The 12,367-nt window shown below is 39.8% G+C and overlaps 1 protein-coding gene across 1 annotated transcript in view; it reads left to right on the top strand.

Moving 5' to 3' along the window:
* The window catches only part of LOC146863028 (uncharacterized), a 263,261-nt gene extending 251,134 nt beyond the window's left edge, over positions 1-12,127 (top strand). Inside the window, exon 4 of the mRNA XM_085643331.1 lies at positions 11,903-12,127. Within this exon, the coding sequence (XP_085499457.1) occupies positions 11,903-12,064 (162 nt within the window). The 3' untranslated portion in view covers positions 12,065-12,127. The remainder of the gene's footprint in view (positions 1-11,902) is intronic.
* The last annotated feature ends 240 nt before the right edge of the window (positions 12,128-12,367 follow it).

Below are 12,367 nucleotides of genomic sequence, written 5' to 3'. Positions count from 1 at the left end.
CAGTATCTGACAAGAGGTCTGCTTTGACAATATCTCTAACAGCTATAAGCAATGGAGCTACCTCATTGGTGGGCTGACAAAACTGCTTGCCAATCAAAGTACTGCATAATAAATAACCATATGGCTGTCTGTGAAATACCAATATTTATGCACACTGATTTGGGTTACCAGGGTTGACCTCCAAATTTTGATAACCTACAGACAAGTGGTTCTCTGACAGATTTCTCTGCCTCCTAACATTCTGTTGCATCGTACGAGGCACAGATACTGTAACTTTTAGGTTATTCAATATTTATTCAAAGTCGTAGTGCAAGCAAACAGGAGCTACCGCCGTACTCGTGCCTGGAGGTCTACCAACTGACACCAGTAGAACACTTCACAGAGAGCACAGCTATGGCAACACTCCATACCATTCTAAGTGTTAGGTGTTCCACCAACTCATAGTACAGAACATAACATATTATCTTCTTTTTTATAACAGAACAAACACAGGCCAAATCCCCACCCCTCAAGAACACTAAATACAAAAGAAAACCCTTAAGTAAGAACCCAAAATCTTAAACAAAACATAAATTAGTGAGGAACATAAGAATGCCCCTTTATTTCAATTTCCATGGTAAATACTTTTCACATGCAGACCTACGCAGCTCCATGATTGTGGACCTCTTTTAAGAGGCTGGCAAATACTCCTTCTTCACAATGCTTGTTGTGCTAGACACACCCTGTACTTTTACAGCTTTACTGACATTCCGCCAATGCCCGCCCTGAACCATAACAGCACTCCCACAAAACGTTTTTGACAGAAACTGGGCCACTATACCCCACTTCCCCTTTACTCACAACATTTGCTTTCTTGACACACACCACATCACCAGGGCGTAAGGCTAGTTATTTTGTAGTCATTTTTACATCGTATCTGTCTTTCATTCTACTCTGTTATTTTATCACCCTACAACACATGGCTTTCTGATCAACACCACTCACAACCTTGTTCTGTACAGCTTTAAATACCCATGCAGTATAGATGTGGACTGGCACCCTCTAACCAACTCAACAGATCACACATTGGCGAGAGAATGCAGATTGAAATGATAAAACCACAACATGGATTGCATCACCTCCTCCATGTTGTAGCCATTGGTTTTTGCCCCCCTTATATATTCTACCACAATCCTAGTCTTTCTTTCCACTAAACCATTCGTTTGTGGGTGGTAAAGCAAGCTCCTTAAATGCTTCACCCCTGATTCTTTCAAAAACACTTCCATTTCATGATTCACAAATTGCACTCCATTGTCCAATTCTATTGATTTTGGAAAACCCTCTCTCATGTGAACCGCACAGCATTATTCACAGTAGGAGATGCAAATAAACGAACTTCAGGCCACTTGCTATGGTAGTCCAATAATACATATGTGTAACGCAAATGATCAGGAAGAAAATTAAATGGACCAACCATTTCAATGCCCACCTTCATTGACGGCCTTTCAGGTAAGGGAATGGGTTGTAAAGGCGGTGTTGCGATCCTGTATCCCTTCCGCAATTTTGCAGAATGGTTGGGTATCAGGACACATGTATCTCTCTGTAGGCCATCCATTCACAACATATTCCTTGACATTTTTCAACACCATGTTATTATCCTAAGCCTTCCTCCAATCACCTTCACTACTTACTTTGATCTCAACAACATCCACACTTGGTATGAAGCAATCTTCCTTGTCATCTTCAGGGTTAACAGTGTCCAAATCATTGACCAACAATCTCGAGAGAAGATCAGCTGTGACATTCTCTTTACCTGGAATATATTTGACTTCAAGTACGTAATGGAGTAGTTTAGTGGTAAGCCAAGGTATTCGAGGAGTGGTATACTTGACTTTATCTCCACTCAGCATGTACATGAGTGGCTTGTGATCCGTCCGTATCACAACCCTTCCACCCCAGATATACCTCCTGAACTTTCCGCTTGCCCAATAACACGCCAGCAGTTCTTTTCAATCACAGAATATTTTAATTCCAGTTCATGTAAGACCCTTGACCCATAACTGATGGTCACTTCACCCTCATTTATTTATTGGGTCAACACCGCCCCCAAACCATAGTTTCTGGCATCTACAGTTATGGTGCAAGGCACCCTTAGATCATATGCACTGAGTGTCTTCGCATTTGTCATCTCTACTTTAACCATGTCAAATGTGTCTTGGCAAACACAGATCCATTCAAACAGAACCTTGATTTTTAACATGTTGGAAAACACCTTAATTTTGGTAACATAATCTGGGATGAACCTGGAATAAAACTTGCACAACCCAATGAACAAGTGTAGTTCCTCTTTGTTCTTGGGACTGGGACACTCAACAACTGCTTTAACTAACACTGGTTTTGGACTAATACCATCACTCGACACCAGATGTCCCAGAAACTCAATCTTCCTCTAATAAAATTCAAATTTTTCTTTCTTCACAACCACATCATTCTTATAAAAATTGTGGAGTACAGCCCTCTGGATTTTGTCATGATCCTCCAGGTGTTTGGCGAAAACCTACACATCATCCTGGAGGATGACACCTCTTTTTACACTTCCCAAGAGTTGTTGCATGATTCGCTGAAAAACCGAGGCAGCAGAAGCCAAGCCAAACAACATTCTACAGATTTGGAATGTGCCAAAAGGTGAGTTGAAGAGGTGTAATGGCGGGGTGTTTCTTCCAACACCACCTGATAGTATGCTGACGCCAAATCTATTTTTGAGAACTACTCAGCACCTCTAAGTTCTTCTAGGAAAATCTCCAACCCTGGGCAGGGGGTGAGAATCCACCCAAATCTACTTATTAAGGCTCCACAGATCCATGCACAAACGCATGTCCCCATTGCATTTGTGCTTATCAAACAATGGAGATAACCACAGACTGGATTCAATTGGCTAGATGACACCTATTTCCTGCAAGCTATCCAAATCTCATTTGAGGTCATCTCTAAGGCTGAATGGCACTGACCTAACCTTGTGCTTGGCAAGTATGGCATTCTTTTTTACCTTAATTCTGTGTTTGAAACCAAAAATCTTCCCTAGATCACTTCAGAAAACATTAGTAAACTCATTGACGAAAGGTAACGAAGAGGGCAAATCTTTGATACCCAAAACCTGTTCACTTGTGCCTGGTTCAAGCACCATCCCAAATGGGCCCTGGTGGTACCATCCCAATATTTTCAGGCCTCGTACAGCCACATAAATCTTGCCTTGAATACTGTGTCCTTTAAACTCTAAAATGTCCTCAATAAACCCCTCCAAGTCAATCTTTCTCTCCTCGTACAATACAGGAGCTCTAACTGGATGAAACAACACCCTGTCACCCTGTGTCTTCCGATACAAATCTGACGTGATCATAGAAAGGCGAGTTCCAGAATCCACTAAAAGGTGGAGGGTCTTGCCCACAAAAATTCACACTCCTGGCAGGACACCCTTTGCTTTCTTTAAGATGAGGAGGGTTGCAACACCTAAAACAGCTGTTAGTACATTTAAAGACACTCTTCTAAGAGCCTTTGATATCCAGGTGGACAGGTTGGTTGGATGAAATGGCACTAACTTCCTTGACCATAGGTGTCACATTGAGCTCTTTGATGGATAACTGTGCTAACTTGACACTCTTAGCCACTTTGATAACGTCCTCCAACAACGGGCTACCCATGGTTAAAAGCTTTTGTTGTATTTGTCTATCTGAGCAATGAACTGATCTCTTACTAGTTGGTCACGAAATTCGCCAAATTGCCATTGTGTGCATAGTTTCCTTAAAACAATATACGTATCAAAATGTTCATTCTGCAATTGCGCCTGTTTAAAGAACTTGTAACGTATCATTACCAGGCTAGATTATGTATCAAATTATATAACGAATTTATTTACTACTTATTGGTAATCATCCAATTCTTCACCCTCACCCAGAACCAATTCAGGAAGATGCTTGAAAACTTCCCTGCACTCAGATCCTAAAGAATGCAAAAGCAGGTACTTTCTCCTTTCTGGTCTGAAATGTGATGCACCAATAGCACCAAGATAAGTCTCAAACGCATCAAACCACTGTCTCCACAGAATGTTTGGATTGGCAGGTGTTTCCAGAAAGGGAGGTGGAGAATTGACAGATTGCATATTTGTAAGGTTAGAACAAAGGCAATACTACTGCAAACTAAGAATGGAATGAAGAGAGAGTTATAGACCAATGTAGAAAAAGACAAACCCCCTAAAAAAAACACAACTACCAGCTGTAGCGTAACCTACGCTGTTAGTCAGCAGCACTGCTACAAGTACAATCAGTAAATCATGGGGAAAACATATTGAAGAAAATAAAACAGCATTAAGAGATTTATAAGCACAAGAAAAATGCAGATAAAAGACACCTCCCCAATATTGGTGAGCGTGTCTCTATAAATGTAAAAACTCCTTGTTCGTAACAAAATCCATGTGCGTGACACTGTTGCAACTTGCAGGACACTGGCAACACCCAGGGTTAAAACCTTAGAACAGATGAGGTATGTGTGTCACTAATGCAACTGTCAACATGCTGGCAATACAAAGGGATTATACCGCAGAGTTGATGAGGTGTGCGTGACACCTATGCAACTGGCAACTCGCTGGCAATACACAGGGACAATCCTGTAGAGTTGATGAGGTGTGCGGGTCACCAATGCAACTGGCAACACACCTGTAGACTCTGGAAATGGAACAGGGTGTGCGTGTCACCTACGCAGTAAGAAACTCGTAGGCAACACCAACCAGTGCTTGTGAACTTCATGAACAAAAATTAGACTGGTGTGCATGTTATCGTGAAATAGACAACACACCAGAGCTATCTATCAAAGGTGATATCGTTGCATAGGTTGGAATCCTGGAGTGCTGACCGACAATGTAGAATCATAAAATATACCTAAGATGACGGACACGTGACGTCATCAGCGAGAAGGTAGATATCACAGAAGTTGGCACACGAATCACCTGGCTAATTGAAAAGACACGCAATCCAGCGAAACGTCAGGGACAAATAAATAGCTGAATCTTTTTTAGCTAGTAGATATCTAAACCATCATAGTGGCGCACCGCCTACACCTAAAATGGCCACCAACAGGCCACTGGAATAGTCTGTTACGCAGACTGGGCTGAAGCGAAGCCACTGCGAAGGAGGGGTAAAACGTGAAAGGAAAGGACACCAGTGTTGTGTTTACATTCTTAGTGTGTTTCCTCGTTCTTAATTCTGTATGATGATAGTTAAGTATTCTTATTAGAATGTGTTGTGTCATAACAGAATGTATCTTTTGAGTAGTGCAGACAGTTACTGGGATTGAGAAGGACTGTTTGTATGCTGGTGAGCTCTTCGACTTATTAAAAGGATATTACTATAATTCAGTGATTCCTGCATCTTCATTACACTGGCGACGGGATGTCGGAGAGCGGATGAACCCACATCAACCTCGAAAGCATAATTTAACGAGATTCGCAAAAGCTGTAATCCGAAGTTGCCGACAAATCCTGATGGGGACCATCGGAGGTTAAAAGAAACAAACTGGAGCAACTGGAGTGGACACGTGAGCTGAATCTTTAGAGAACTCAATTATTTTCAGATATCGTATTTTGAAGGTATTTGAAAAGAGAATCCTACCGCTGTGTCTCGAGCGCGCATCCGCTACCGCTGTGTCTCGAGCGCGTCTCTCCTGCCTGCATCTTGTGCGCGATCGTCAAGCCGCAGCCTCAAGTGAGCGTGATAGCAATGTGTGTGCGTAACTCTGCGTACACGTTGCTAGGATACCGTGAATCTGAGGCACAACAACCGTACGATTAGGAAGACGTTTCTTTCAGTGATTCCTGGAAACTTAAAGTCAACGCTACGTTTTCACAGGATGTCTCAGCATTATTAATACCTTCTCTAATCAAAAGCGAGGTGGATTCAGTAAAGAATTAGTTCTTCCAGCACAAACAGCGTATGTACCTTCCTTAAATTAATCCTGGTTTTAACGAGGAGTACTCTTCATAATTTTACAGAATTCATGAACAATTTTAATTAAGAATTTTTTTTTTTGTCAAGGCAAGAAATAAATTGACAAAGTATGAGTCAACCAAATTATAATATTACTCCTCCACAAGCATTTTGGATTTCTGGAACAGAACCTCTGTTGAAATGGTTGGAGTGGAAACCTTATTTTTGTAACTACATTGATGCATTGAATGAAAACGGAAAAATGTCTCACGCGCAAAAGAAAAGATTGCTGTTACATGCATTGGGTCCAGTTGGGTTAAAAGTGTATGTAGGAATGTCTAAACCTTGTTTTCCAGGTGACTTGAATGTATATGCTTTGACTTTACTTCATTTGGATACTTATTTCGCGCCTAAGGTCTGTATTGGCGTTACCAGGTATAGATTCTTTTCCAGGAAGCAAAATAAGGACGAAAGTATTGATCATTACTTAGCGGGTCTAAGAAAAATGGTTTTAGATTGCAAATTTGGGGTGTTACAAGATGATTTAATAAGAGACCAAATAGTAATGCATGCCTTTAACCCCACTATACAGGACAGACTTTGGATAAATGGTGATGCACCTTTGGATGATATTCTCGCTATTGTGCGTAAAGCAGAAATTTCTGGCAGATGTGCTAATGTTCTCAAACAGGATAATAGTATTACTGAAGTTGTCAGTAAAGTCAATGTGAATTAAAAAAAAAAAGGTAATTTGAATTCTAAACCTGCTTTTACTAGATATGCACCCCCTAGTGGATCTAAACCTAAATGTTACAGATGCAACAGTTTGGAACATCTAGCCGATAACAAGATGTGTCCTGCACTTAAATTCAAATGTACTAATTGTGGACTAAAGGGTCACTTTGCTAAAGCCTGTAGAAGACGTAAAAATAGTGTTAGGTTTGTCAACAACTCGGATGAAAACAGTCAAGGTGCAAGTGAGACTGAGGATAATGGAAATGAGGGTGATTTGGTTATGAATTTACACAATAGATTAGTGCTAAATATAGATGAGGGAACCATGGTTAACAAACCAATTTGTTTAATGGATATTGGTGGTGTAGATATTAAAATCTATGCAGATTCAGGCTCACCTTTCACAATCATAAATTAAGAATTATAGAAATCTTCGTTTATACAAAAGGTGGGTGCACAGTTATTGGAACCTGACATTCACCCTGAAGGGTATGGTGGAGAAACCATTGACCTTCTTGGTTTTCGTTGGTTTGTTTTCAAGTTCAAAGGGAGAGAGTGCAGAGGGAAATTATATATTGCAAAAAAGGGACCACCAGTTCTCGGTTGGTTTGACCAAAAACAGTTACACATAATTTTGGACCCCAACAGTAGAGAACAAGTGTTGGTTGTTGATGACAGTAAGGCAGTGAGCAATGACATTTTGAAGAAATTTCCAAATGTTTTCAGTAGTGTACTAGGTAACCTTAAAAGATTTGAGCACAAAATTATTCTAAAACAAGATGCGTCTCCCAAAGTACACAAATGCAGGAATATCCCTATTTTGGTAAGGGAGGAAGTTAGTAAGGAATTGGATAAATTGGTGTCTAATAATATTATCGAACCGATTGAGGCCTCAGACTGGGTTTCTCCGATCGTCGTAGCAAGACGCGGTAACGGAAAAATTCGGCTCTGTGTAGATTTAAGGTACCTGAACAACAATATTGTGGTGGACAGGTTTCCATTACCAAAAATTAATGAAATGGTTTCTAATCTAAATAATGCAAAATGGTTTTCGACCATAGATCTGTCATCTGCGTATCATCAGATCTCCTTGTCCCCAGAATCTATGAAATTTACATCTTTCATCACCCCTTTTGGGTGTTTTCAATATAAACGCATGCCTTTCGAATTGGCTTCTGCCGCCGCGGTTTTTCAGAGGTTGATGTACCATCTTTTCAAGGAGGAGCAAGGCGTTATGTTTTTTCAAGATGATATTCTTGTTTTTAGTTGTGATGAGGAAGAACATATGGTTAGGCTAAAAAAAGTACTAAGCATATTGCAAAGCAATGGTCTTACTGGTGAGCATTCGAAATGCAAATTTGCACAAAAAAGTGTAACCTATTTGGGTCATATTATTGATGAAGAGGGGGTGAAACCCAAACCTTCTTTAGTTTCTGCTATTTTTGAAGCCCCTACACCGTCCAGTAAGGATGATGTTAGATCCTTTTTAGGCATGGCAGAGTTTTGTTCAAAATACGTGTCAAATTTTGCAACAAAAACATACAATATTCGTCAGCTGTTAAAAAAAACCAGTACTTTCGTGTGGTCACAAGATTGTGACACGGATTTTAAAGTCATTAAAGAAGCTATTGCAAAAGCAACTGCACTTCAGAGTTTTGATCCCTCATTAAATAGTGTAGTTACCACAGATGCTAGTAACAAGGGTCTTGGTGCAGTTTTATCACAAGTTAACAACCAAGGTAAAGAAAATATTATAGCTTACGCATCCAGGTCATTGTCACCTTGTGAGGAGAAGTATCCAATAATTGAAAGAGAAGCATTAGCGTGTGCATGGGCGTTAGAGCATTTCAAATCTTTTATTTGGGGGAAACAATGTGTTCTTCGCTGTGACCACAAGCCTCTGGTTAAGATTTTAACTACAGAGGGTGCTATCACCGCTTCAGCAAGATTAGCGAGGATCTCTATGAGAATGCAATTTTTTTTATATAAAGTTGTTTACCTACCGGGTAAAAGTAATGTGGTTGCAGATTTTCTATCAAGAATGCCCTTGATGTTGGAACAATGTGAAAACAGTGAATGGAATGAATTACATATTGCCTTTGTACAAGATCAGGGTTTTCCTGCACTTAGTAGAGAAGAGTGGGACAAAGAATATTTGGAAGACAACATTCTCCAAGATGTGATTTCTTTTATTATTAATGGCTGGCCCAAGGAAAAAAAATGTTTGAATGCAGATTATAGACCGTATTGGGAGGTCAGGTCTGAGTTATCTATTTCTCATAAATCACTTCTGAGGGGTGAGAGAATAATTCCACCAAAGAATTTACGAGAAGGAATTGTGGATTTATGTCACGAGGGTCATCCAGGAATTGTAAGGACTAAGTCGTTGGTTAAAAGATTGTTTTGGTGGCCAAACTTTGATTCCCAAATTGAGAGAGTAGTAAGAAATTGCACTCTTTGTTCCTCTTCGGATAAAATTTTGCAAACCTTCCGTCCTCCAATGGCTAAAGGTTTCATTCCTAAAAACCCGTGGGAATGTATTGCAATTGACATCATGGGACCTATCAGTAAAAAGGATGGTTCTCATTGTTATCTACTGGTCCTCATTGACCTATTTTCTAGGTGGCCAGTTGTTAAAATTGTTGAAAGTGCAGATACGGATTCAGTTCTACTATTTTTGGATGAAACATTTGTGAATGAGGGTATTCCTTCATATGTACTTACTGATAATGGGGTACAGTTTCTGTCTTTAAAAGCTACCATGTATTTAAAAAAATTAGGTATTACACATAGAACTACTTCACTCCATAACCCTAGTGGCAATGGAATGGTAGAAAGATTCAATAGGGTTATAAAAAACACCATCCAATTATCATTGAATGGTAATCTCGATTGGCCAACTCAAGTGGGGAAAACAGTGTGGAGTTATCGAATAACTCTAAATGAGTCTACTAGATTCTCCCCCTTTATACTTATGAAAGGGAGAAATCCTAGGTCTAAAGCCATTCCCACGTGGTTATTTTAAAATGAGGTACAACCTTGGTCCATGGAAGAGGTTAGTGCACGTATGGAACTTGTGCATGATAAAAACAAGGCTTACTATGACATGCAACACAGTACTAAAGAAGTTGTTATCAATGTAGGTGATTGGGTACGTATAAAGAAACCATTCAAGGTTCAAAAGGGTGTTTCTCAATTTTCGGAACCTATTAAAGTAATTGAAGTTCTACTTAATTCTGTAAGGGTTAGTGATGGTAGGGTTTGGAATTTAACCAGAGTTGCCAAGTGCCAGAATAACCTTGCTCATAATAATATGATGCCTGATGATTTTGATGTTAATATTTCTAGGGAAGTTCCTTCTACCCCTTGTTCAAATGCTACCATGTCAGATTCTAATGCAAGTACTGGGGTTTCTTCACAAGACCCTGTATCCTCGGATTTTGCTGATTCTTACTCCTCTTCGAATAATGAATCAGATTCTCATCGTCGTTCGTCAAGGAAGAAGGTGGTGCCTTCTTGGTTGAAAGATTACATTGTTACCAATAAGTGGGTTTAGTATCGCTTAAATGTCCATAACCATTTGATATTAAGTATGGTGTTAACCATTAGCAATTCTAGTTTTTTTTTTATTAGTAATTATGATTATTTATTTTTATTTATTTTTATTCTTGCTTTTGTTTCTTTTCGTTTTGGAGAAAGGGGGATGTGTTGTGTTTACATTCTTAGTGTGTTTCCTCGTTCTTAATTCTGTATGATGATAGTTAAGTATTCTTATTAGAATGTGTTGTGTCATAACAGAATGTATCTTTTGAGTAGCGCAGACAGTTACTGGGATTGAGAAGGACTGTTTGTATGCTGGTGAGCTCTTCGACTTATTAAAAGGATATTACTATAATTCAGTGATTCCTGCATCTTCATTACAACCAGTGTAAACTTTGCTTATCTACTGCCTCAGTATGGCCTGGACCCCAGCAGATTGGATTTGCAGATTTTCATGAAGAACGCTTGAATAGTCTCAGCTAGACAGGTAAATTGCAGCAGCAATACATGTCGCATGGTGCCCTTTGCAGTGGCTCCAGGTCCTCACCAAAATAATGTTGCATCGTACGAGGCAAAGAGATGGTAACTTTTAGGTTATTCAATATTTATTCAAAGTCGTAGTGCATGCAAACAGGAGCCACTGCTGTACTCTCACCTGGAGGTCTACCAACTGACACCAGTCGAACACTCCACGGAGAGCACAGCTATGGCAACACATCCATGACCGTGGCCATAACATTCTAAGAGTTGGGCGTTCCACCAACTCATATTACAGAACATAACCCGCTCCTTATCTAACAGAGTATAACTTCTAAGCGGAGGGGTGAAAGATACCTGCTAGTTCTCCTTTTCTCCAGGGAAGATGCGTTTCCGTTTTGGGCTAAGGGGATCTACTGGGTGCAACTACAATATTGGGGTGAACACGACAGATATGTTTATGAAGGCGTCAGTGCTATCAATGTAAAGCCCCTTTTATGGTGTTTATTGTGGAGTTCCAAACGTAGAACCCCTTTCTACTGTGATTTTAACCTAGCTCACAATTTAAAAACCCTTCCTACACAGGATCTGGGTTCAAAATATCTGCGTCTGTTATCAGACATGGAAGTATTTCATAGGCAAGCCTACACAACTGCTGCCCAACCAAACCAATTTACATTTTACTTGAACCAGATGACCAAAGTGTCTATGGCAAAGCCCCCTCCTTATAGTACATTTCAATTCTTTTTTGTGATCATGCTAGCTCTGGCGAACAGCTAAAGCTGTGTCCAGCTAGACCTAAAGAAATGGAAAAGTATGTAAAATGAGAAGCGGCCAGATACGTTTTCATGTCTCTGTTATATTGACAGTGACGTTTCTAGAAAGGATTTAAAAGGCCACATTGGGCCACAGATTTGTAAACAGGGCAGGCATGTGTGTGTTATTTTCTCTCTTTCGCTCTCTCTCTATACGCACACTCTGCAAATTGGAGCAACAACGAAATGCATTTATTGTTTGATTTCTTTTTCTTTTTGCCAGATATTTAAGATCGAAGCACTTAAAATGACAATAGAAAGTGTAGAGAGTTGTTATTTATTTCACATACCATCAAAACTGTAATTTTATGCTACTAGCTAGAATCTAAAATCATGTGTGTCTCTGTTTTTATACAGTCGACTAACTGTTTTTTCTCAAAGGTTACAAGAACAGAGAACAGTGTTGAAAAAAGAGAATCGGTTATTTACGCCTGCATTGACCACAGCATGCACCAGCCTTCCGGGAACACTGTGCCAGCCTCCTGTTATAAAGTTGAATACACCACAATAAGATTCCAGCCACAAACGACAGCAACTGAATAGTGTTCTCAGCCTGAAAAATATTAACACGCTTTCTGCCTAATCTGCCTTAAAATCACTCTGTAATGTACTAATTCATTTTTTTCACAAGTCTATTTGTTGATCAGTAACCACAAATTAAAAAATGCATTCTATATCACTGGCACAGGGCTGCTGTTCATGTAGAAGCACAGCTGGAAGTGAAGCAATAATTCATGGTTATAATGTTTTAAACTGGCTGCCGGGATCATGACCACATTTCCAAAAGGTGGAATCTCCCACTCTGTAAGGAATATCGGTGTTCTATTTTTCGTCTGGGTGCAGAAT

Source organism: Triturus cristatus, chromosome 2_2, assembly GCF_964204655.1.
Source record: "Triturus cristatus chromosome 2_2, aTriCri1.1, whole genome shotgun sequence".
Lineage (NCBI taxonomy): Eukaryota > Metazoa > Chordata > Amphibia > Caudata > Salamandridae > Triturus > Triturus cristatus.
This window is presented reverse-complemented; position numbering and strand designations above follow the sequence as displayed.